The sequence below is a fragment of the Solanum pennellii genome, chromosome 11, assembly GCF_001406875.1.
Source record: "Solanum pennellii chromosome 11, SPENNV200".
Lineage (NCBI taxonomy): Eukaryota > Viridiplantae > Streptophyta > Magnoliopsida > Solanales > Solanaceae > Solanum > Solanum pennellii.
Window position 1 is genome coordinate 65566207 of NC_028647.1, and position 26383 is coordinate 65592589.

A 26383-nucleotide genomic window follows, 5' to 3' on the forward strand; every position below is an offset into this window, starting at 1 on the left:
CATGACATAGAAAAATTCTACCATTCGACCACTTAATACTCTGACCTAATTTTTTCAATTCTTTTTGTAACATTACATTGAAGAATTCTACCATCAGACCATTTATACCTTTGACCTATATTTTTTAAATTCATGTGAAACTAATAGAAAGACATCTTATAATTTTCGTCAAAAAAAAAAGAAGAATTTTTGTTAATTTTTTTATTAAAAAATGAACTATCAACATATTTAAAACTTTGTTGCGTACCTTCTTGATCGATATAGGGTTTGGTTAAAGTCATTTTGTGGTGCATTGGTTGGTGTCTCAGTTCTAGATATATAGAAAATCTTGTTGGGAGCGTCACTCTCGAATGGACTTTGCAGTGCGTGATCTAGATTTGACCAAAGCTTCAATATGAATCAAAAATATCGAGTGAAAAATCAAAAAAAGAAAAAATGTCATTTTCATTTTAGTGATTTCACGAAATATGATACTGAAGCAAGATTTATCGTATTCGGAAAAAAGGAGGAGGAGGTTTATAACTTACCTCTTAAATCACACCTACTATTGTGGTAAATTCTACACCAACAAAACAGTGACACTAGAGCTAACACCATTTCTCTCTGTCATGCAAAACACACACAAAAAAGAGTAAAACAAGTGAACAAACCACAGCCATGGCGGCCACCATTGTTAGGTCACCGAAGCTCTCCCTCTCCCTTTCTACTCCTGAATCAACCACCTCAAATCTACCATCTCTCAATCAGAGTTTCTTCACTCCGTTACCTAAACGACGTCGTTGTATCTCGATCTACGCATGTAGCGCTGGTGACCAGAGTGACAGTGCATTTGGAGGTGAAATTAAGAAAGGACAAGCGATTGAGCTGAATAAAGTCAATGATGAGAATCCTTATGAATTTAATGCTAAGGATTCACCTAATCCCTTGCCTAGTAAGTTGCGGCTTTTTGTAAAATGGATTGATTTAGGTTATTTTTTTTGTGATAATGTGATTGTATTGATTGTTTTGTGTTGAAAAATTGAAATTGGTGAATTTCAGGGCCATTAACTTCGGCTGATTTGAACAATATGGCTTCTCAAGGTTCTCGTCTTCGGGTTGCTTATCAGGTATGAATGTGTCATTTTTTTATTTGTACTAGTTGATTAACAGTGGTAGTGGTGGATGTAGAGTTCAGTGTCTGAATAAGTAGTTCTGATCCGGAGCATAAATTTACATGTAAAAATATAAGTAGTCTGAACACTTGAAGTACAATGGGTTCAATGCTAAGGATTTAAGTATTGAACCCATAAAGTTTAATCTTTAATCCACCCAAAAAAAGAGGCAGATCCATCACTGATGGAGTGGGTGTTTTGGACTCGGATTATTTATTTTTGCTCTCACTAGTTTCAAAATTTGTATGTGTGTCTGCTAATGAGGTTGCTCATCTTTCTTTTGTGGAGGTTTTTTGATTGGTTAGTTTTATTGTGTTTCCAGGGTGTGCGTGGTGCTTATAGTGAATCAGCAGCAGAGAAAGCATACCCCAACTGTGAAGCAGTTCCGTGCGAACAATTTGATACTGCTTTTGAAGTGAGTTCTCCTTTGTATTCTACAATGATTAGTCCTGAATTTGTTTGTCTTGATGAAGTATGCATTTCTTTTAATCCGTGTAAATAACTATTTCTTACCTTTCAAAAGAAAAAGTAAAAAGTTAAATGCTATCTATATAAGTTATAGAATTATAATAGGACGGGTGAAGTGGAGGAGTGTTATAAGGTTATAAGCAACAGGAGTTTTGTGAATGGATTTGAGACAAGCAATGTTATATGAGAGTGAAAATTAGATCTCTGGACCCAACATGTAATGTAATTGAAATATAATATTGCAATAGGTGTGTCACTGGGTATGTTGTTGTATTAGAAATGATCAGACCTTACAGATGGTGCAAGTAGCAGGCAAAAAGGATAAAATAAATTAAGGTTGACTGCGATGATTTGTCGATGTCATATGTAGACCCCATATATACCCGGTTTGTAGGTGTGTCAATATGAGGACATAATGTGTTGAAGGGGGAAATCTTTTTATCCAAAAAAAGAAGAAAAAGAAATGGGTAGTAGAATAACATGAGGCATCTGTCTGAAAAGATCTATAATCTCTTGGAATCATGTGGATTAAGTTAGAATAGAATAAAAATGGAAGCTAAAAAGACTCAGTTGTTAAATAACTTGATCTCAAACGTCAAGTTATCCTGGTTGTCAAACGTCTCTTCTTCTGGTTATCCTGGTTGTCAAACGTCTCTTCTTCTTTTCTTCAGGCTAGTGACATGTATGTTCGTGTTGGAGTAACTTTTACATTTGGAAAATGCATCCTTTTAGAGATCTTCTAATTTCTTATAAGATAAAGTATTTAGTAAACTGTATGTTCTAGTCATGCTAGGTTGCATTACTCTAAACCTGTGCTTGTAGGCGGTAACATACCGCTTGGTGGAATAGTTGAGGAGAGGGCAAGTTTGTTAGTACCATGTTGTCAGGAAAAGGGGACTGATTGCTTAATGCTTAGTATTGAAATGAAATTGACCTGAATAGAGAGGAATAGATGCAAAGTTTGATACAAAAGATTCATAAGTCCGACATCAACTAATTTGGATTGAGGTATAGTTAGTTGAGTGAAAAATTGTTTCGGAAGTGTAAGTATATCGATCTCATATGTGGCGTTAACCATGAGCTACACGCTTGATGTCCTAATTTTACTTAAAAGCAAGGAGTAGTATGTACCTTGTAAAATAGTTAAATATCCTTAAATCAAAAGAAGAGCTTAAGAAATTACTTTTATAGGTAAGATCTTAAGAAATAGCTACTGTTAAATTATTATATTATCTTTAATAGTGCATTCCTCTATGACCAGTTTCAAAGTTTGTTACTTGTGTTGACATTTATTCCAATCAGAGACAAAGGTTCATACTTTTTAACATCTTGAAGGTACTCACTGACTGAACTGTTCCTTGCATAAGACATTGTCATTATGTCCATACCATGAATGTTGAAATTCTAGTTATTAACAAATAAGGTTAAGACTACTTATCACAAATAAAAGGTTTAGACTATATTACCATTTGTTAATACTGTTGACCGACTTTTGTCTTGAAGCATTTCACTTTAATAATAACTTGCTAGATTCCTGATATTTTGTTCATAGTTATGGGCTCTGTTTCTTTTTTCCTTTAATAAATAAATAAATACTGGTGGTCAACAGTTCAATTATAAGCTAATAAATGATTTATGCGTTATTGTCAATATGGATATGAACAGATCGGTTAGTTAAACCTAGAATCTACCTGTGTAAGAAATTTCTGATATTTAAGAAGAAGCTGCCCAAGCTGGGAAAATGCTTATTGCCTTGGAATGTTATGTGAAAAATGCTGTTGTACTCCTCCTGTAGTTTTCTTTTGTTCACCTTCAGACTTCATCAGACGCCATCCCTTGTGTTCATAATATGTCTCTATAATTGAGTTCGTCCTTACCTATCTCTACCTTTCTTATGATTTCTGAATGCCTCTATTTTGGGGCTTGGCTTAGATCATGAACCTGATATTGGTTTCTTATTGGAAATATCTAGAGGCAGTCAAGTGGTGTTGATGAAATATACATACTTTTGAAACTTGGAGAGGAAAATACTCTCAGCCATTTATCAATTTATTATAATATTTGCTTGGCATATCTATCTTGGGTTGGACATTGGTTTGTTGTAGCATGCAGGAATAGAAATACTAGTGCATGGGCAGAATATCTGGTCGTAGTCCCAACATTTTGTGGATTGAATACCTTATTTGTTTCTAAAATCTAACACAATGATTTGCGTCTTATAGCAACAGAAGTTATCTGATCACAAGTACCATCCGCTCACTCTCGATCGGAAGAAGGTTACCAATTCTCCTTTAGGTTGTGTCAGGCCCAAGCAGCTTTAACTGATCCCTTTAATGTACCAACTCTCAAAATGTATACTGCAGGCTTTCAGCTAGCTTAGCATTTCTCCTCAAATTGTTTCAGTCAGTCTTGGTGAATTAATTCGGTGAGGCGAGATATAGTAGCTCGGGTCACAAATGATTCTTGAACTAAAATCTTGTGTGATTAACTTTTTTTGAAGGCTAAGGACGCTAAAGATTTTTTTTTAATCAAGTAGGTCACTAAAGGTTTTTTTTTGATCAAGTAGGTAACTGTAGATTCTTAGCAGTTGGTTTTAATTGTAGCAGGAAGTTAGTTTCAATGTCCTTTGCACTTATGTGTAAAAAACGGATCATGATTTCACTTTCCTTTATTGTTTGATAGGCTGTTGAAAGGTGGCTTGTTGATAGAGCAGTTTTACCAATAGAAAACTCTTTAGGGGGGAGTATCCACAGGAATTATGACCTTTTGCTGAGACATCGTTTACATATAGTTGGAGAAGTCAAACTAGCAGTTCGACACTGTTTGCTGGCTAACAACGGCGTCAAAATCGAAGACCTGAAAAGAGTTCTTAGCCATCCACAGGCATGCTTCTTTTGCTTTCTAATAATTTATATGGTTTGAAACACATTTACACAAAACCTGGTTATACATCAGGCTCTTGCTCAGTGTGAGAACACATTAACGAAGTTGGGATTGGTCAGAGAAGCCGTAGATGATACTGCTGGTGCAGCCAAGGTTAGACGAGATATTCTGACTGTTCCATTTTGTGATTTAGAAGATTCCACAATTTGTGTGGTAGATTAAAATGGATTCAACATATTATATTTATACGTTTTTGATTGACTATTTCTGCAGTATATTGCTTTCAGCAAACTCAAAGATGCAGGAGCAGTTGCAAGTTTAGCTGCATCTAGAATCTATGGTTTGAATGTGCTTGCACAAGATATTCAGGTTTACAAAAATCTGATGTAACTAGCTAGTTGTCTAATTATTTAATTCATTTGTCAGTTTTTCATATGTATGTACTATGTATATTTCAGGATGATTCTGATAACGTCACCCGCTTCCTTATGCTGGCTAGGGAGCCCATTATTCCTCGTACTGATAAACCATTCAAGGTTAGTCCTGCATTTAGATACTTTTCGGCATATAGCAAAACTGTAACTGAATTGGTATATGTTTTTCTTGAATGTCTTCAAAGTTATTCTCACCTAATTCTGTGGTTTGTGCTTGTCTATTGATCATGACAGACAAGTGTAGTCTTTTCACTTGATGAAGGTCCGGGGGTGCTTTTCAAGGCACTAGCTGTTTTTGCCATGCGGAATATTAACCTTACCAAGGTTAGTTTGACTTTGCTGAAAATTTGCTGGTTATTTCTTACGTCATGCATTAGATATGCAAACTAAACCTTTTGATTGCAACTCCAAATCTTGGTTCAGATTGAGAGTCGTCCACTACAAAAGCAGGCTTTGAAGGTGCTTGAGGATAGTGCAGATGGATTTCCAAAGTATGTACCATACAACTCTTCTCTTTGCATTCGCAATTTCAGAATAGAATTAATACATACTCCTGATAATATGTAATCAAGGGTGTGATGTGACTTAATGGTTAATGAAGTGTATTGAGAACCTTGAGGTAGATTCAAATCAGCTGAAGCAAAATCACTTGGTGATTTCTTCGGATCTATCAAAGCCTTTGGTCAATAGAATTACTCGGTACTTGTACAGGTCGGAGGGTAATAGATATCCCATTAGTCGAAGTGATATAACACTCATTCACAACAATAACATATCCAATATATTTCCACAAGTGGGGTCTGGGAAATGGGAAGGTGGGGGGTGTATGCAGATCTTGCCCCTCTCTTTTGTGGGGTAGAAAGGCTGTTTCTGAATGACCCTTAGCTCAAGAAAATTGTTTTTTAGAAAATGGTTTGAAATAAATGTAAGAGTAAAGCACCCAAGGGTGTGGCTGGTGGTCAATGAAGTCAGTTGAGCATCCTCCTCCTGAGGTCTCAAGTTCAATTCCCAGCAGAGACAATATATTAGGTGATTTTTTCCATTTGTTGTAGCCTTGGTTGACAGAGTTACTTGGTACCTATGTAGGCATCCTGTCGAATTAGTCAAGGTGCACACAAGCTGGTCCGAATACTACAGTTATCAATAAAATAAAAAATGCAAGAGTAAAGAAGTATGATGAATATATTGAAGAAAGAGAAGTACTGACAATAATAAATATTGAAGATAACCAAAGTAAAGGAAACAACAATAGTAATAAAACTGAAGCATAAGATAATCTAGCATAGTAGTAATACTGCAGTAAGGGAACAAATAGATGCTCCAGACTAGAACCCTGCTCTACCACTGTGAACAGAGAAAATGCTCTACTGCCTACTTATTGACTACCCTAATCCTCAATCTCCACCGACTCTTATTTAATGTTATTTCCTTGATGAGCTAAAGCCTAAAGATGAGCCATGCCCTCTCTAATCGCCTCTCCCCAATTCTTCCTCGGTCTTTTCTTAACTTTCCCAAACCTATCATCGCCAACCTCCAGCATCTCCTCATTGGGGCATCTGTGCTCCTCCTCTTCACATGCCTAAACTATCTCAACCTTGCTTCACGCATCTTGTCTACCATGACGGCTACTCTCACCTTGCTTGATATATCTTCGTTCCTAATCTTGTCTTCTCTAGTATGTCCGCACATCCATCTAAACATTCTCATTTCTGCTACCTTCATCTGTTGAACATACAAGTTCTGGACTGACCAACACTCCACCTCGTACAACATAGTCTGTCTAATAATCACTCTAGATTATAGATTTGATAGGGAATCTGTAATGATCCCATTTTGGAGGTAGACAGCATACCCTTAATGCTGAAGAATTCAATCTTACCAGTTCCTCCCAAAAAAAGAAAATCTTACAGTATCAGTGACACATTCTTGTCACATAGGACACCGTATACGAGCCTCTGTTTCGTTCACTCCACTCCATAACTATGTGCAAGCAACATCCTCGTTGTTCTCCCATTTTCTTGTATTATAGACCCAAGATACTTGAAGCTTCCTTTCTTGGGGATGAGTTGTGTATCAATCCTCACTTTCCTATTTGCCTTCTCGGATGCGACACTGAATTTGCACTCCATGTACTCTATTTTTGATCTTGCTTAACTTGACGCCTTAGAATCTAGGGCCTATCGCCATATCTCCTGTCTATTGTTAACTCCATCTCGTGTGTTGTTGATCAATACTATGTCGTTTGCGAATAACATACACCATATACATATACCACAAATTATGTATAAGTGCATCGTTCTTACCAAGTATCATCTTATACTCAGAAAAACAGTTTGTCATAATGTCATGCGTGTGCAGGTACTTCCCTTACCTTTTCTATGTTGATTTCGAAGCATCAATGGCTGATCAAAGGGCTCAAAATGCTCTGGGGCATCTAAAGGTACTTTTTAGTCATATTTGATGTTTAAGTATTTATTGGTCTTTCATACAGGGAGGAGCAAAGTAAGACCACTCACAAGGGTTGTCACAGTGGTATAGTTGAGCACAGAATGAGAATTGTTTTGTCCTTGCAGGAATTTGCTACCTTTTTGCGTGTTTTAGGAAGTTACCCTTCGGATAGTGGAATAGCTTGACATTACAAGGTATCACTTGTGTATTTAAGAGTTTTTCTCAGAGATCCCTTATAGATTTTCCTTGCTCTTCTTAGCAAAATAAATAAATATTTGTTTGCTCAAGGGTCTTATTTGCCTGTGGCCTGAGGTATGAATGTTACTGTTTTTTTCCCTTCCGTGTGGAAGTAAATTATTGTCAATATGGAAAACAAAAGAATGGGACTAGAGGAAGAGAATCCTCATATTAAGGATAACTGAAAGAGGAGATAGATATTCTAGAAATTAGCAGACTTATTGTCTCTTAGTAGAGACCGAGTCATTCGATGAAAAGAGAAAGAATCAGACAACTTGCAAGGGATCTTTACCCGACTCTATAGAATCACAAATTAAGCTGTCTCTTTTCCATACGACACTGAACTTGTACTCCATGAACTTCACAATTGGTTTTAAACAGGCTGTAGGGTTGATAACCATTTTTTTCTGTTAAAATGACTGAAATGCCTTGACAAGTACTTACAAAAAAAAATTGAATTAAGAAGTACTTTCTCTAAGAAAAGGAAATAACCTCTCTACCTCCGAGGTAGGGATAAGGTCACGTACACACTACCTCTCCATATATCACTTTGTGGGACTACACCTGGTATGTTGTTGTTTCTCAAAGAAAAAGGAATAATGCCAGAAATGGAGGTAGAAGTTCTGTTTTGGGAAGGGTAATTAGGGATACACTGGATATGCTTATAAGCCGAAAAGTTACAACTTGGCAGGGTACTTGTGGCTTTTAAGCTCATTTTGGCTTATTAACACTTTCAGTGATAAGTCTCAAGTGTCAAGCTTGTGCCATACACCCTGTAAGATATACCAATTGTGGTGATCAGAGATGATTAGCAATGAAAATCTCAGAAATGGTTTTGAGATGTTTTAATTCATTCTAGTATCCTCCTCCTCCTCATCTGGATGGATGTAGGACTGGTTGTTACTTTGCGAAGCTCGTATAGTTGGAATTTCCTAAGAAAATAACTTAGGATTTCGATCAAGCTGTATTTAGCATCTCTAGACACAAAACCTTTTGGTTTCTGTGACTTCCAGTAAAGTTGTCCTCTTGTGGAGCTTTATTCCCCCTGCCCCTCATCCAACAACCCAAAAAAACATAAGGTTACTAAGTTTAACTGATATTGCAGGCAAACACGTGAAGACGCTCTTATGGAAGATGCACGATGGTGAAATTGGTGGTTCCACTCTCCGATGACTGAAACTCCATTATAGATACCATGCAACACGACGATTTGATACGTGTAATTACTAAGTTCATCTTCTTTTCTTGTGTTCTTTATTTTCTCTCCCAGATTTGTTCTCTTGGGTTCACTAGTCCTGGAGCATACTGGTACTGAAGGAGTGAAATGTAGATGATCAGAGTGATGATACATGTTCTGTAGAATCTTTTGCCTTTTTATTTTGTTTACTTATGAAGAACAGTGATGATTCTTTATTGGCAACTCTGCGATAAATTTAAATTTTAGATCCGTCTCCTTCAAGCACAAGTTTGATATGTAGCACAAGTTTGATATGTCATTGAATTTGAATTTGCCATTGCATGACCCATTTTTGTTAACAAGATTCTTTTTCATTAGACAAGGATATATCATCATTCTACCATTTGTACATATCTTTAAAATGTGCTATTCCACATTTGATCCAACAAAAACCAGTCATCATAAAATAACGTGCAAGATAACACTAGAGATTGCTTTTCCTTTTTAAGTTCAAAAAATGTACTCACCTTTGAATTATTTTTTCTTTTAAAAAGGTAACATCATACTTTTGAATTTCCACTACACTTATGCTTCGTATAAAACAAGAAAAAGACTCGATAAAGATAAAAAAAAAAAAAAAGACTATCATGATCATATCCTAGGTACGAATAATTCTTTAACGTATGAGGATAGAATGGTCAAAGAAATCATAAATATCATTTATTATTTTATTTTTTTCTAAAATTTTTCACTAAAAAGATTATTTTCTAGTATATATCAATGAAATATAAAAAAATTAAAAATATTTTTCTAATATCCGAACCATTAATTTTACTTTGACTATTTGATAAGGTAGCTTATATTACACTTTCATGTCTATTATTTTTCCATTTTTACAATTTCATCCCCCTTCTTCTTCTCCTCACTAAAAAAAAATAATAATAATAATTTAAAACCAAAACAGAATTTATTTCCATTTCCATGGCAGTTACCTGTTGTTCCCTTCAGTGATGGCTCTGCACAGAAAAAAAAATTCAAACTGAAATTCCATAATCGGTGCCGCCATTAATACTAAACAAAGAAAAAATATAATTGCCAGAAAAAAAAAAGTTTGTGTATTTTTCGTGTGATTAGATCTGAAGAGATTTGAATTTTTTTTTTAGTCGGTGTATGGAAAATGGAGTACATAGACAATTTGCCTCCAATGGATCTGATGCGTTCGGAGAAGATGACTTTTGTTCAGCTTATTATTCCTGTTGAATCTGCTCATCCTGCTATTACTTACCTTGGACAACTTGGCCTTCTTCAGTTTCGTGATGTACAGATCTATCCCTTTCTCCATGTTTATCACAAAATATGTTTTTTTATGCGAAGTTTATTTGCTCAATAAGTTTTTTTTTTTGTGTTATGATTCACGGAGATTCAGCAATTTGTTGCGTCGAAACATATTATATTAAGTGATGTTGTAGCAGTTTTTGGTAGTGTTAAGAGAGAGTCATTGATTTGTTTTGTGTCGGTTGAGAAGGGGACTTGTGATGTCGGTGCAATTTAGTGATCAAGAAATGATTTTTATGAAAAAAAATTGTGATTTGAGACTTCAGATTGATGATTTATTGTGAGCTTGAGTGTTGTGAGAAAATGAGTTGAGTTTGAATTATGATCACATTTTGATTTGTAGTGGATAGATCACTAGCTACTAGATCTGGTTCATTTTGTGTTTAATAATCTTTTCATATTTTTCACTGCTAAGTTGCTCGAACTCTCCTAAAATGTTGCCGCATCCATGTCGAATCCTAAAAATCGCTCTATTGTTGAAGGGTCTGGCACGCACCCGATGATATTGTTAAAGACTCTGAGCGCCATAGATTTTTAGAGTTGTCTTTACTACTATTTCAGATTTATTTTGGTTGACAATTTTTTAGTGGATAGTTTTAGATAGTTTGATAGAGAAACTTGAATGGCTTAACTAATTTGAATTTTTCAGTGGACAGTTTTAGAATGAAAGGCACCATGAATACATATTCTAAATTATAGATGCTTATGTAACCTACAGGCAGACTACTCTTTTCTTATGCTTAGGAGTTACATGAATTGGCGATGTTTATGTTGTTGGTAGAAGGCACGCTCCTTTTTTCTTTTGTAGTAGTATTTGAAAGATAGATTCCACTTTAAATATGGGTGTCCTAGTGAAGCAGAGTCCAGTTTACTTCTACTGAGATGGTTTGTTGTTAAGAAATTGCTGACCAAGAAAAGTTTATGATAATAGTTTGATCTTGAAGGGCCAAAATGAAGCGTGTTCGAATAAAAAACAACTATGCCTCAATCCCAAACAAGCGTATTTAAATAAAGCAGACTTTAATGTCATTGTACTGATTTGTCTTGATGCAGCTTTTGTACTGATATTTTTGAGAATGAAAGCTTTTGTATTGATTGTATTGATGTTTTTAAGGAAAGGTTTTTGTTGTGGCCAATTTATGGCCTTACTTAAGGTGAATGTTTTTTATATAAATACAAATGGTTGTAATTATTTTCTGCTTCACCTTCTTTGATAGTGTTAGGTGGAAATGTACTCACTATCTAACTTTTTCTTTTGACAGTTAAATGCTGATAAAAGTCCTTTCCAAAGAACATTTGTAAACCAGGTATACACTAATTGCATATACAACATCTTTATTTCGAGGATTCTAGATGTGATTACCTCACTGAAATGTGTTTCCATCATTAACTTAATTTGTTGAGTTATCACTTTTAGCTTGTGTTTTTTGACAAATCGTAATAATTAACTTTTTTTCTGGAAACTGTCCCTTGAGAATTGATGGAAGTCCATTCCTTTAGTCAAGATAAGAAGTAATTTTGTCCAATTTCAGCTTGTAATGGTAATGTGAAGTTACTCAAGGTTAGTAATGGTAATTGTTGAAGTGTGTGAGTAAAAGCTTAAACTATCAGAAGGATTACACTTTTAATTCCTTAATTATATTACGTCTAAACCTGCCCCTCACATGCGGACCTGATTCCTTTTTATTGGTCTCACACATGTAAATTTTCCCCATTTTATAATGGCTGGTAGTGAGGAGATTGATTACGTTGGGTATGTTGTTGTTAGGTGGTAGTGAGATTTGAATTCAGGATTTCTGCCTACTGTGATACCATCTTGAAATATGTACCATCTCATTTACAAAGTCAAAATATTAAAGAGCGCACTTTTAATTACTTAATTATATTGTGTCTATATAGTACCATGCAGTGATATAGAGGTTTATGATAAGAAATTGGAAGTGTTGGCGGTAAATAACTTTTATGCTGTTATTTATCTTCTGATTGATCTGATTTAAAAGATAGCATTCCATATATTCCTAGGTTGATGCTAGTGTGGTGATTGTTAGTTCATATTTTAAAGCAACCTTAGTTTACGTGAAACTTCTGATTGCTAAACACCGTACGAGCTTTCATCTTTCTGGTTGCATGCTAAAATTTAGACCGAAGCTTACCTTGAATTCTCTAGTTCTAACACATAGTTGTCCCCTTCTCCGCCTGTAACTTCATATCTAGGGCTAAATGCTAAGACTAACACAAGGATAAGAGCAACTACATTGATCTCTCTTGTATTACTCTTTTCTCCCATGCTTTAAATTTTTGATAATTTTTTTTATCAACCATTTAAAGATTATCTTGAACAATTTCTAGTGGGAATACTACTTAATGGAACTATACTGATTGACTTGCCTTCCTGATTTACTTATCGGGAATGATTACTAAGTTGCCAAAAAAACATGATACATCTGTGTTTCTGTTGGCAAAGAGGAGGTCCATAACTTGGACTCAACATTTAGTCTTTAATTTTGTTAAATTATTTATTTAGTATTGAACTACCACTCTTTTTTATAAACTAAGAACTTCACTACTAAACAACAAGTTGACATCAAAAGCATATGCAAAAGTAATTTATATTTATCTTTCACTGTAATCATGTATGATTTTTCATAGGTAAAAAGATGTGCAGAGATGTCAAGAAAACTACGATTTTTCAAAGATCAGATACAAAAAGCTGGGATGCTGCCTTCTCTGCGTCCTGCTTCACAACCTGATATTGAACTTGAAGAACTGGAGGTGTCTTTATAGTATTTTTCTTCTTGCTGGCAGATGAATACTTACTATATTGTCCAAATAGGGTTTATGCGTATTTGTTTTCTTGTATACTTCTCGCTCCGAGTAAAAGCTCATGCAGACTTATTATGAATTTCAGATACAACTTGCAGAGCACGAACACGAGTTAATTGAAATGAATGGTAATAGCGATAAGCTAAGGCAATCATACAATGAGCTGCTTGAGTTTAAGATGGTATTGCAGAAGGTACAGTTTGACTTCTCTTTCTTACTATATCATTAATGAGCACTGGTTCACATTTGATAAATTGGTCCATGCCAGACTTAATGTTGTCTGAATATTTCATCAATATGCTTACGTTTGTCATGCATTTGCTTCTCATATGTATATGTGCATGGTATTGGCTTTCATTAATATCCATCTATTATGTTTCTTCTTTCCTTGCACTAAACCATTTTAGTCATGACTACTGGGTGAATGCTTTTACAGTAACAAAATCATGTATGTGTCAACCATTACTTGGTTTTCTTGGATGCGAACATAAAGATATCGAATAAATTCAAGGTATATTAAAGACGTGAAAACTACATCGGAGCACTCAAAGGGATGAATGAATTCTTATGTTATTCTTCCATAGTGGGTGTCTTTCATTTCGGAATGCTTTATATCTGATCAATGCATTTATGCGCAAAGTTTTTAATGGCTTCTCAGATGACAGAGTTAGTTGAGAAATTGATTCTTTAGTACTTGATTTGTTGTTGTTAATCCTGACATTGGTGGTTGCCAATTATAATTCCTCCATGCATTTGAGAATTCAGACTAACTCAATGAACTTTATGTCATATTTGTTCTAGTAAATTGTAGCTATTGGACCAAAGTCATCCTTTTTTTTGGTCAAGAAATACTTTCCCTTTCAGAGCTATTTTTCTCATTTCTGCTAACTGTAACTCTGGAAACTTTAGGCCAGTGACTTCCTTGTCTCAAGTAGAAGTCATACAACAGCTCAGGAAACAGAATTAAGTGAAAACGTGTACTCCAATGATAACTATACAGATACAGCATCGTTGCTTGAGCAGGTACTTTATTCTTCTTGCTATTAGACTGATACTGTGCAAGATTTATTGTTTGTATCTGCCATGCATCTGAGACGAGATTTTTTCCAATCTTCAGGAGATGCAACCAGAACTTTCAAATCAATCTGGAGTAAGATTTATTAGTGGCATTATCTGCAAGTCCAAAGTTCTACAATTTGAGAGAATGCTATTTCGTGCAACGAGGGGCAATATGCTTTTCCACCAGGGAGTTGCTGATGAGGAAATCTTGGATCCTTCTTCAAATGAAATGGTTACGTTCTTTCTTCTAAATTGCTCTTCCGTGAACTCCAGTAATTGGTTTTTCTACACTGTTGCACTAAGAATTATTTTCCCAATTAAGGAAACTCTCAATGAATTATATTCCTATTTATGCTGTATGGCTTCTTCAATACTCTAATGCCCATTCATATTCCTTTTTGTTTTCTCCTTGCTTACAAAATGGCTTAGTTGATAGTTCAGTATGTGATTAACACCCAATTTTTGCTTCTGCAGGTCGAGAAAATAGTCTTCGTTGTGTTCTTTTCAGGTGAGCAAGCGAGATCAAAAATACTGAAAATTTGTGAGGCGTTTGGTGCCAATTGCTATCCTGTCCCAGAAGACATGACCAAGAGGAGGCAAATAACTCGAGAAGTATGTCAAAATATTAATGCAATCTTTTCTGATTACTGGAAAGGGAGTTTCATAGACATCATTGTTGAACAAGCTTGTTTTACTGCACATCAGTCAGTGTACTTTGGGATATACTGCTAGTCGGTCATGGAAACAATTTTTTTTCTTCTTCCTGTCTAGTATGGTTTGTGTTAATTTATATATAAGGTCATGTTATGCTTGGAAAAAAGTAATCATGGAAAGAGGCCCTATATATTGGTTTTACAATCTCTAGCAATAGCTTCATGTGATGTAGCATCACATTGCGCCAGTTCGTTGAGTATTGCTTCAGTAGATCTCTTTTGTATACTCTTCCTATGTATATTAGCTCGATTGTAATCATTTTCAGTTGCCTGGCCGTAAAGTATAAGACTGACCATTGAGATGAACATCTTGACTGCAGGTTGTGTCGAGGCTTTCTGAATTAGAGACAACTCTAGATGTTGGATTACGTCATCGAGATAAAGCTTTGACGTCTATTGGATTTCACCTCACAAAATGGATGAACATGGTAAGAGTGAAGATAACAGTATAAACTGACATTCTTATATAATGTAGTTAAATTAGTGGCATGTCAGAGCAAATCTTCCAGTGAGCCTGAAGTACAAGTTGAATTCAAACTCTTTTTTTCTAGGTTAGAAGGGAAAAGGCTGTTTATGACACATTAAATATGCTGAATTTTGATGTCACGAAGAAGTGTCTAGTTGGAGAGGGCTGGTGTCCAATATTTGCAAAGATTAAGGTACTCGTCTTTGATGTTATTTATGTTAGCGGTTACTTATTCATTGTTTCCATATCCGTTCTTTATAATATTATTGCCATGTACTTGCTTTTGACACCTTAGATACAAGAGGCTTTGCAACGTGCGACAATGGATAGCAACTCACAAGTGGGAATTATATTTCATGTGATGGATACTGTAGACTCACCTCCAACATACTTCAGGACAAACTGTTTCACAAATGCATATCAAGAAATTGTAGATGCTTATGGGTAAGTGAACGTGTAGTAGCATTTAGTTATCTAAGAAACTGATCTACAATGTAACGAGTTAGGTAATGCTATTAGGTCATGGGTATAGAGTGTATGTTGATGATATTATTCTTTCCATGAGTCCTTTTCAAAACTAGTTGCAGAAACTGCCTTAATTTGATTTATGTTTGTCTATATTATTCAGTCACATGGGTCACCTCATCTTCTTTAAAGTGTCATTGATTTTCATGATAAAGATTATGTGTGCTTCATGGAGTCTTTGTTCCTTGTTTTCCTTTAGTTCATATAAAGACTTTGTTTGCAGTATGGTGTTTATTATTCCTGTAGTTTTCTATAGGCAAAATGTGATCTACATAAAACTTAAACCTGATAGTCCAGCTTTCTTCCTTTTTATTGTTTTTTTACGTGTAATGCTGTCAAATTGGGATGCTTCAGCTCTTATAATAAATGTTCCATTTGCATTCTATGAAAAGTATGTAAAGTTATATACTATGAAAAGTCAATATCCATCTCTGATGCTACTTTTCTGCCCCTTTGGCTAAGATCAAGTGTAGAATCTATATTGATTATTATAAAAATGAAATATCCATGACTTCTGTTGCTTCGGCAAAACAAAGCACTTACTACTGTCTACATTGACAGTGTTGCTAAATACCAGGAGGTAAATCCTGCCGTCTACACCATTGTTACATTCCCTTTCCTTTTCGCGGTGATGTTTGGAGATTGGGGTCATGGAATTTGCTTGTTGTTGGGAGCATTAGTTCTTATTTCTAAGGAAAGCAAGCTCAGTTCTCAGGTATGCTGTCCTCCTCTTAACATCAGCAGTTATGCAATTTTTATAATCCTTTTGTAATCAAATAAAATTTTCTGACAGAAATTGGGCAGCTTTATGGAGATGCTTTTTGGCGGTCGCTATGTGCTCCTGTTAATGTCAATATTTTCAATTTACTGTGGCTTGATATATAATGAGTTTTTCTCTGTTCCGTTTCATATTTTTGGTGGCTCTGCATACAAATGCCGAGATGCTTCATGCAGGTATGGAATTATTAAACTTGTTAACTTTCCATATAGAGTTAGATTTGTGATTTGTCAAAGTAATGATAATGTAATTTCTTATGAACTTCTGATCAAGATTGTGATTTGCATTTTTAAGCTCCCTCTCCTTGGCCTGGCCTTTAGAATTCAAAACCAAACTAAATCAAGGTTTTTTGATGGTTCGGTTTGTTTTTTCAACAAACCATGAATACCCCTAATTATGTACTAATGGTGAAGATTGGCTAAGTTTTTATTAGATTTCAACATGATTTCCCATTGCTTTCTTGTGAAGTATAGGAAGCTGTAGAATACAATCGAACAGTCACTATCCCCTCCATATTTCTTGGACATATTCAGATACTGCTCTTCCAAATAATGGTCTTGATGGTTCTCTTGCCATTGAATGCACGTAGAGCTTGAGTTAGTATTTTAATGCACAGTTTCTGGCCAGCCTTTTTATGTTTGGAGTTTTAGCTGGAATTTGATGTTTGTTTTTGCAGTGATGCGCAAACAGTGGGGTTAATAAAATACAGGGATCCTTATCCTTTTGGTGTGGATCCAAGCTGGAGAGGTAGCCGTTCGGAGCTTCCTTTCTTGAATTCCCTTAAGATGAAGATGTCTATTTTGTTGGGTGTGGTGCAGATGAATCTTGGAATCATATTAAGTTACTTCAATGCACGTTTCTTCAACAGCTCACTTGATATTAAGTGCGTATTCCTTTTTCTTCTGTGTCATTGATGGTTTTCTTGTTTAGGGTATTTATTTTGTTATTGATTTGTTATCAGGTATCAGTTTGTGCCACAAGTGATCTTTCTCAACAGCCTTTTTGGATACCTGTCTCTCCTCGTTGTTGTTAAATGGTGCACTGGATCTCAGGCAGATCTCTACCATGTTATGATTTATATGTTCCTAAGTCCTTTCGAGGCTCTTGGTGAAAACCAGTTGTTTTGGGGCCAGAGTGTGCTTCAGGTATGTGCAATTGCATCCTTTTCTGTATGTATCTTCTGCTCTTAGAGTTCATTTGAGTTACAGAAGTGATGAGGTAAAACTGTAATACCACTAGATTACACGGTAGGATATGATGTAAATAAATGGACTGTGGATAAGATTGTATACACTTGTATCCCATGTTTGGTACATGGATTTTAGATGTATGTGACAAAAATGTTCTTGGCCTAGACTATTACCTTCTCAAATAAAAAATTCTTGGCCTAAATGCATTAAATAACTAATGAGGAATAAGGACTAATGAGGAATAAGGACTAATTTGAAATGAAGAATCAGTAGAAGGAGAGGTTTGGAGCATTTCATCATAGAGTTATTTTCTTCTTCTTATTTCATTATTCATTCTTGTATTATTCATGAATTCTTGTATTCATGCTAGAATCATGAGCAGCTAAACTTATTAATTCAAGGTTTAAAAGGATTACAAAAAATAGAAAGCAAAGAAAGGTTGGTGCAGTGTGTGTGTGGAATGGGGGAAATAATCTATGGAGTAAAAACACCCTTTAATCCCTATCTGGCAACTTTTGTCGCTTCTCCCCTAGCGGATAAGTTTATGCAGGATGGGAGGTGTGGTTTTTAATAATTCCATCGTTTATCGAACTCTGCCAGACAGCCGAACAATGGGTCATCTTTGTATCTCTAATCCCCCATCCTATAGGCCATAAATGGAATAAATCCTTTATCTCTGTTTCCCTGTTCTAACAATTATTATTGCAATTTGCAGGTAATATTGCTGCTTTTGGCACTTGTTGCTGTTCCATGGATGCTATTCCCAAAACCTTTTATTTTGAAGAGACTTCACACTGAGGTATTACGTTTGTTTGCCTTTATGATTCAGAGAAAAGCATAAAGGAATGGATAATCAAATTTAATGGAAAAGGGAGCACAAAGACCAGAGAGAACTATTTGTAGAGAGGTTGGGAATTTAGGGGTGTTAAAACAAGTGAGTCAACAAACTGGTCATGTACTCATGTTACAGTCCTCCCAAAAGTTACTTGCGCAAGACTGGTTTGGTTAATTTTGGCTAAATAATAATTTGGTTAATCATCAAAACCAGTACTGTTTTTTTCTTTATAGAGAAAGAGTGGGTGAGAATGAAAGGGTGAATAAGTATAAAGAGGAATGAACTAACAATAGAAAACAAATTTAGTTCTATTTTTGACAGTTTTCTTATGGTTATTTGGGCTACCTTATTGTGATTCTTAGAGATTTCAAGGCGGAACTTATGGCCTTCTTGGAACCTCCGAGGTGGATATTTATGAGGAACCAGACTCTGCCAGGCAACACCACCATGAGGAATTTAATTTTAGTGAGGTTTTTGTGCATCAAATGATACATTCTATTGAGTTTGTTTTGGGTGCTGTCTCTAACACTGCATCATACCTTCGTCTGTGGGCTTTGAGGTGAATCCTTCATTTAACTTGCTTATTCATCATCAACAGCAAACTTGTTTTGTGTTTCAAAATTTTTTACATTTCTTTGATGTTGATGCAGTTTGGCTCATTCTGAACTGTCTACTGTCTTCTATGAGAAAGTTCTCCTCCTTGCTTGGGGGTAAGATTTCATGACTATATCTGTCTTGCTTTTCATATTTTTCTTGTTTTGACATTGCTCATTGTCTTCACATGGGTGTTCATAGTAGTGAACTTCAAATCTTATTCCTTTTGAAATGTCTGTTAAATTCATTTGGTTCCTGATTTTTTTCTAGCAATGGTAAGTATTTGAAATTAGAACAAGTATTCCCTCGAAACCAGCTCAGTTTTCTTCTGCAGCTCCGATTTGTTTAGCAACATTTCATCCAAATTGTTTCTGGTCTTATGCTTAAGTATTTTGCGAAGATTATATGTTCTACTGTATTCATTGAAGGCATAGATGACAGGTCAAATTAACATTAAGACTATGCCGAAAAGTGGAAGCATGAAAAATGAACAATGTGTCAATTGTACCATTAGTGAAGCAAGTGCAATCACCATGGTTTCTGGTGCTTATAAATTATTATGTTGCATGATGCCTGAACTGATCTCTTAAGGTTCTTTATGGGGCAGGGACTACAACATGTCTTGGTCAAAGGGCAATTGATTACGTCGATTTAACATTTCACCTTAGACAACATCATAGCTATCAATTTTATCCGAATAGCTAATTACTTAATAATTGCAGGTATGATAGCCTGGTCATACGGCTCATTGGCCTGTCCGTTTTTGCCTTTGCAACAACCTTTATACTACTCATGATGGAGACTCTCAGTGCATTCCTTCATGCATTGCGTCTTCATTGGGTAGAATTTCAAAACAAATTCTACCATGGCGATGGCTATAAGTTCAACCCATTTTCTTTTGCTTCATTAGCAGACGACGATGATTAGTACATAACCCTTTTCTTTTCCTTCTTTCTGAGGAATTCTGCAGAGAAGAAGAGTTACTACCATATAACAGGAAAAAAAGCCTGTCACAGAGGATTCTGAAAAAGGACACAATTTTGGCTGACTACTATTGCTCACTTTCTTTTGATAAGCAACTGGTTTTAGCATAGAGTTGTAAAGTTGTGGCGCACACATAATATTTCACCTTATAGTTAGCTGTTTAAAGAAGAGATTTGTAAATTTTTTCTTCATAGATTATTTTACATATTTTCCCAAACACAAAAATGAGTCAATTATTTGTAAAGAGGGAAATCATTATAGTAGCATTTATCTTAAGTGTGTCATTCTTTTGTGGAGGCAAATTTACACAATCAGCAGATTATATGATTCCTTGTATACATTTTGTGGGTTTAGTCTTATAAATTGTTACATAATCCTTTGTTTAAGTGTATTGCTCCTCATCCTTAATCTCTTTGGAATCACCAAAATTTTTTGAATTTTGAAATAAAATTTTTTTTTTTTTAGAGAAACAATTTTAAGTTTGATCCAGATTTGTTAATGAAATTTTCATTTTTTAAAATAAAACTTGTATAAATTACAATGAAATATTTCAGTGCGATTCGATTTCGTAATAACGTAGTATAGCCACTAGGACTTCCACGAAGCAAGTGGATAGGTGGTGGAGATAGTCCACTTTAGATATTTCATCTTTTGATATAAGATATAATTAATCTTGAAAATACTTTAAAGATGATTTTATTTTATATTTAATCTTATAAAATCATAAATATATCTAAATTATATATATTTTTAAAGATAAAATTGTTGTTAGCTGAATAAAAGATGAACACGATAAGAATACGTAATATATAATAGATTCTCGTAATCCATCATACAATAGATTTTTGTAATCTCACTAATATTATTCCTATCTATTAATTGTCCTTTTTTACTCTATCTGTTTAAGAAAAAATGATTAATTTTTTTTTGATAATAATCTTTTACGTGACATGTTTAAAATTATAATATTAAAGAATATTTTTGTATATTTGACATAACTTTGATTTAGTACTATAATCAAAAGTCTTATTTTTTTTTAAAACTCCGTATTAAATCAAACTAGATCATTTCTTTGTGAAACGGATGGAGTATTTATTTATTAATTTTTGATTCACCTATTGGTAACTCAAGTATTATCAAATTGTGTGAGAGCATAATATAAAATAAAAAATTTGGTAACAAAAATCTAGGTGTCTCTTATAGCTGTGAAGTGTCAATCATCCAGGTGCTTACCATACTGTTACACCCTTTGCTGTTTCACAAAAAATTGTCATCATGCTTTTACTTTACTCTCTACTTCAGTTTCTATAGTTCATCATCAAGATTGATTAAAAGAGGTGTAGCAAATGGAGAAGCTGAAAAAGGGTGATTTGATGGAGTTTTATAAAAGAGAAATTGGGGTTTCTAAGCCTAGAAATTTTTCTAGAAGAATTTCTGCTTCTGAGGTTTGATTTTTTTTTTTAAACCTGATTTCTTGTAGCTAAATACATATTTCTTTGGATTTGTGATTTTGGGTTTGATTCATTTTTTTGTTAGAAAAAAATCCCTTTTTGGGTTTGAACTTGTTGTGGGGTGTGAAAAAGTATGAATTTTGATTAGTTTGGAGCTATTTTGTGATGAATTGTTAATGGTCTTGTAATGAATGGATAGAGTTTGATTAAATTTGTGGTTAAGGATCACTTGAACTGTACTGATGTACTACTACTCTACAACAACAACATACACAGTATAATCTCACAAGTGGGTTTTGGGGAGAGTAGAGGCTACGCGGACCTTACCACTATGTTTCTGACTCAGTTAATGATATGCACCCTCATTCCCAATTTATGTGATGTGTTTGATAGGGTATGAAGTTAAGAACGAAAGCAAAAGGGTGGTTTTTGAAACTCGTGGATTAGAACAAGTCATAGATATTTGTGGGGTTATAATCTTATGAGGGTAAGGTAAGAAGGTTGGAATCAAAAAGGAAGGGAAAGAATGTCACGTGTGTTGAGGAAATAAAAGTTATACATAGAATTATCGTAACGACTCAACTAGCTCGGATTGAAGCTAACTGATTTAATCGTGTATCAGTTTACTCAAGAAGCTCTTAAAAACACAAGCACGGAGTTATTTTACCTGGTTAGGTCTGGTCATTTAGTGGATTTAAAGTCTAACAATCATGATAGAAGGGCACTATCAGCGTGAATACAAAATGGTCGTAAATAATAACAAGAATATGATGTAGGAAACCGTAAAGGGTCGTATTGATTGACAGTGATAAGCTTCATTAGGTATTTATAATCTGTTGCTACTTGCTATAACATCACCAGTGGCATTTATAATCTGTTTCTACTTGTTATAACATCACCGGTGGCATTTATAATCTGTTGCTACTTATTTTCCTTAGTCATACTCTAGTATTCAGATGTTTCTACACAAGGTGCGACGGTAATTAAAAATCTATATGGAGTTCTATTTTTCTATATCTAAGATGTTTGACAATTCATGTACCCTAGAATTATAGAATCTGATGTATTATGAGCCACTGAAAGCATTCCTTTTGTGATCTTGTGGGGCAGGCTATGGTCAAGCGTCTTGATTTATATGGCAAGTTAACTGGTCACGAAGGATGTGTAAACACAATAGACTTCAATGCCACTGGTGATGTTCTTGTCTCGGGCTCTGATGACAGAAGAGTAATACTATGGGATTGGGCAACGGCAACCTCAAAATTTTCTTATCCATCAGGTCACATGGACAATATATTCCAGACCAAGTTCATGCCCTTCACGGATGATCGTAAAATAATAACTGCATCTGCTGATGGCCAGGTGATGTTCTCCCGTCTTATGCGCTGTAAATTATAATATATGGAATATGGGACAAAAAGATGCAGAGTAAATGTTTTACTGAAGAGGTCTACTATCTGTTACTGTTGTAATTTCTACTTAATGGAGGAGTTCTTTTGTTGATATATAACCAAATTCTTGGATTCAATATTGAAGAACTCATACGAGTGTCAATCAATTGTGGACCTAAATAAAAAAGGAGGGGTCATGCATTCTGAAGATATTCAATAGTTACCTGCTGTCTATATTACGGCAGCCTCTGTGCTTCTTTTGGCTATCCTCTCACCTACATAAACCATGATTTGTGCACTCTGTTCTGTTGTTTATAATTTTCTTCCATTAATATCAGTATTAGTTGATCTACTCCCTAAACATAGTAACTTCCTTGAATAGTTCTGGCAGTAGTCTTTAGTGACATTTTCTTTTGTCCTCATATGTTATACCCTTATTTCATCTGCAGTTTCTGTATATTAATCAATAGTTTAGACCTGGTAGTTGAGAGTTGTCTAACTTATTCTTCCATAAAACTAGTAGTTGTAGTATTATTCTTGTACTTGTTTGTTCTTCGATTTCTGGTACTATCTATTGTTTCTTTTACTTCGATTTCTGTTACTATTTGTTGTTTCTTGTACTTAGATTATAGAATTACTATGTCGTAATAATTGTTCCTTTCTTCAGAATGCTTTGTCATGCTATCTTTAGTATTTTGTCGTGGCTTCTTCACTTCTGTTATTTCTTTTCCCCAACTGCTTTGATATGCCCGTCTTGAGCTGAGAGGTAGTGGTAAGACCTGCCTATACACTACCCTTCCCATTCCTTAGACCCCACTTGTGGGATTGCACCGGGCATGTTGTTGTTGTTGTAGTTGGCCCGCACTCTCTGCTGTGGATACGCTATCCCTTCCAGCTATGGTATGGGGAAGGGGAGGTGAAATCTACTCATTGATTTTATATTAGATGAGTGGCCGTACTATGATCGTTTGGGAGACTTAGACCTGCCAAGTTTCCGTAATATGCTTATTTTTGATGTATTGCAAACACTGCTGCAGGTGAGGCTTGGTTTAGTGCTGGAGAATGGTCGGGTAGAAACAAAAAAAGTAGGTAAGCACCAAGGTCGTGTACATAAGCTTGCTGTGGAACCAGGAAGTCCCTACATACTTTATAGCTGCGGTGAAGATGGTTTTGTTCAACACGTAGGTTGCCACGTGCGGTACCTTGTTACATTGTTCTCTTTTCCCATGTTAATTTTCCATGACTTGCATTATTTTGCAGTATGATCTGCGAAGTAATTCTTCCTCAAAGCTTTTACGTTGCTCTTCATTCACGGAAAACAATAAGCAGTCGAGCAGCATAAGGTTGAATGCCATAGTGATAGACCCAAGAAATCCAAATTATTTTGCTGTAGGAGGTTCCGATGAATATGCCCGTGTATATGACATTAGAATGTATCAGCTGGATGCAAGAACCAGTTCCGATAAGCCAATCGACACATTTTGTCCCCATCACCTGGTTAAGACACACGATGTTCACATTACAGCACTGGCTTACTCAAACACAAGTGAATTGCTGGTCTCATACAACGACGAACTGATATACTTGTTTCAGAAGAACATGGGGTTGGGTCCAGTTCCTTTGTCGTTGCAAGGTGAAGATTTGAACAAGCTAGAAAAGCCACAAGTTTATTCAGGGCACAGAAATTCACAAACAGTTAAAGGAGTGAGTTTCTTTGGTCCCACCGACGAATATGTGTTGACCGGGTCTGATTGTGGGCATATATTTATCTGGAAGAAAAAGGACGCCAAGCTTGTCCGCGTGATGGTTGGTGATCGACACATTGTAAATCAGCTGAAGCCCCATCCTTGTATCCCTGTTCTTGCTACATGTGGAATCGAAAAGACCATAAAGCTTTGGGCTCCAACATCTAAGGATGTTACTCCTTTGCCTCCTGATGTTCAAGAGGTGCAAATCTTATTAGTTCTCTTAGAAATTTTCATGTTTGAATATCTATAGTTAAGGTTTGTTCATATTGTCTATAGAGACGGAGCCAAGTAAGGCCGAGGGGGTTCAGAAAATTACACTGTTTATACATGGTTAAATTTTCTTTTATGTAGATAGTAGATGTTGAACCTCCTTTGGCGTCTTCTTTTGCTTGCTTCTCCATGCTTTCAACCTCTTTAGTAAAAATCTTGGCTTCGCCACTGGTTGTCTAATATCTGACCCTTTGTCTTGATGTCAGCAGATAATGGAAGCTAATAGGCGTGGTCGAGAGGACCATTCACGGGTAACACTCACTCCGGACATGATAATGCATGTTTTACGTCTGCACAGGAGGCAAGCACTGGCTTATATTGAGAGACGAGAGAATTTGGGTGATGTCGACAGTGATGACGATGATGATGACGGAGGAGGAGGCGCTTACGTGTTGGGGTTTTCAGATGGTGAGGAGGGGGAAAATTCTGAATGCAGCATTAGCTAGTCATCATACTTCTCATACCCGCCAGCGCGATTTTCGTCGTTCCCTTTTGCTGAGGCCATTTTTACATGATGGTGCTTGCTTCCCATTCTCAACAAACATGGTTAATAAGGTGAGTGGTTTCCTCTATAGCCACTTACCAAATTGAATAGTTTCAATCTGTAAATTCTTCTACTCTATATGCTGACATGCAAAGAAGTAATGGTTTAATCTTTTTGACTATTTGTTCCCTTTTATATGTTCTAACTAACCCTAAGTGTTTAGTTACCATGCCCAAAAGCCCCATTCCTTTCTTGGTTCGATAAGCGAACCCGAAGTTAAATTAGCGGAATGCAACTTCTTGACCAATGAGCTTCGAGAAAAGTGTGCAAAGCACACTAACCTAACTCAATGATGGACTTTTTATGGGGATCCAAGTTCGCGAAATGCTTTTATCATGCTTAAATCTTACACAACTCATCATCCATTACTCCCAACCATGCATTACCTACAAAGCCAATGGTCAAAAACATATCTCAATAAAAATTGTATCAGAGTCAGATTCATGATTTTAAATTAAGATAGTATATCACTTACAGTAACACTTGTGCGTTCACATCGCCATGAATAGCGATAAAATGAAGAATCTATCACCACGATAATCGATTGGGAAAACAATTTCTTCTCTCCAAAAATCGCGTAAAAGATCGATCGATTTTGAATAATTACACTTAGTTGCAGTGTAAGCTGCAGATTCACGATGACTTATTGAATTGGTGCGATTTGTTCCCATTATTATAGATAACTTGTTAGTAGTAAAATATATTGTAATGAGGAATTAATAAAATAGTATATTTGGGTTAAATATAAATAAGTATTGTCATTATGGAATAAAATATTAATTCTTTTACAAGTAAACATTCAGAATATTATTTGCTTTAAATATCAATATCTTATCTTTGAAATTTGGAATAAATATTAAAGTATAGTGCAAGACAACT

General features: G+C 35.4%; 3 protein-coding genes across 4 annotated transcripts; all 3 read left to right on the forward strand.

Moving 5' to 3' along the window:
• Positions 1–513: 513 nt before the first annotated feature.
• On the forward strand, positions 514–9140 carry LOC107005132 (arogenate dehydratase/prephenate dehydratase 2, chloroplastic-like). Its single transcript, XM_015203632.2, has 12 exons — positions 514–931; positions 1039–1106; positions 1474–1566; positions 4302–4502; positions 4575–4655; positions 4776–4871; positions 4961–5038; positions 5171–5260; positions 5360–5427; positions 7295–7376; positions 7510–7578; positions 8727–9140. The coding sequence occupies exons 1-11, from the start codon at positions 658–660 to the stop codon at positions 7567–7569; spliced, it is 1191 nt and encodes a 396-aa protein (XP_015059118.1). The 5' UTR covers positions 514–657; the 3' UTR covers positions 7570–7578; positions 8727–9140.
• Positions 9141–9684: 544 nt separating this feature from the next.
• Positions 9685–20438, forward strand: LOC107004932 (V-type proton ATPase subunit a1). The gene is made up of 18 exons (XM_015203358.2): positions 9685–10116; positions 11396–11440; positions 12783–12905; positions 13042–13149; positions 13866–13979; positions 14074–14247; positions 14490–14627; positions 15049–15156; positions 15280–15387; positions 15490–15638; positions 16281–16434; positions 16513–16673; positions 17174–17380; positions 17459–17642; positions 18403–18486; positions 18885–19081; positions 19173–19232; positions 19839–20438. The coding sequence occupies exons 1-18, from the start codon at positions 9976–9978 to the stop codon at positions 20041–20043; spliced, it is 2460 nt and encodes an 819-aa protein (XP_015058844.1). The 5' UTR covers positions 9685–9975; the 3' UTR covers positions 20044–20438.
• Positions 20439–21247: 809 nt separating this feature from the next.
• LOC107004896 (DDB1- and CUL4-associated factor 8) lies at positions 21248–25632 on the forward strand. Of its 2 annotated transcripts, none has more exons than XM_015203298.2 (5): positions 21248–21545; positions 22662–22913; positions 23980–24123; positions 24203–24889; positions 25167–25632. In XM_015203298.2, the coding sequence occupies exons 1-5, from the start codon at positions 21447–21449 to the stop codon at positions 25404–25406; spliced, it is 1422 nt and encodes a 473-aa protein (XP_015058784.1). In that variant the 5' UTR covers positions 21248–21446; the 3' UTR covers positions 25407–25632. The 2 variants fall into 2 exon arrangements, with proteins under 2 accessions (XP_015058784.1, XP_015058785.1); XM_015203299.2 differs by having other exon boundaries at positions 21249–21545; positions 25170–25632.
• Positions 25633–26383: the final 751 nt, after the last annotated feature.

Bases quoted from the DNA above. Each gene is read 5' to 3' on its own strand.
- LOC107005132 (XM_015203632.2), top strand. From the start codon at position 658: ATGGCGGCCACCATTGTTAGGTCACCGAAGCTCTCCCTCTCCCTTTCT. The intron at 932-1,038 runs GTAAGTTGCGGC...GGTGAATTTCAG, and splicing joins TTCACCTAATCCCTTGCCTA to GGCCATTAACTTCGGCTGAT. The intron at 5,261-5,359 runs GTTAGTTTGACT...ATCTTGGTTCAG, and splicing joins GGAATATTAACCTTACCAAG to ATTGAGAGTCGTCCACTACA.
- LOC107004932 (XM_015203358.2), top strand. From the start codon at position 9,976: ATGGAGTACATAGACAATTTGCCTCCAATGGATCTGATGCGTTCGGAG. The intron at 14,628-15,048 runs GTATGTCAAAAT...TCTTGACTGCAG, and splicing joins GGAGGCAAATAACTCGAGAA to GTTGTGTCGAGGCTTTCTGA. The intron at 18,487-18,884 runs GTATTACGTTTG...TGTGATTCTTAG, and splicing joins TGAAGAGACTTCACACTGAG to AGATTTCAAGGCGGAACTTA.
- LOC107004896 (XM_015203298.2), top strand. From the start codon at position 21,447: ATGGAGAAGCTGAAAAAGGGTGATTTGATGGAGTTTTATAAAAGAGAA. The intron at 21,546-22,661 runs GTTTGATTTTTT...CTTGTGGGGCAG, and splicing joins GAAGAATTTCTGCTTCTGAG to GCTATGGTCAAGCGTCTTGA. The intron at 22,914-23,979 runs GTGATGTTCTCC...ACACTGCTGCAG, and splicing joins CTGCATCTGCTGATGGCCAG to GTGAGGCTTGGTTTAGTGCT.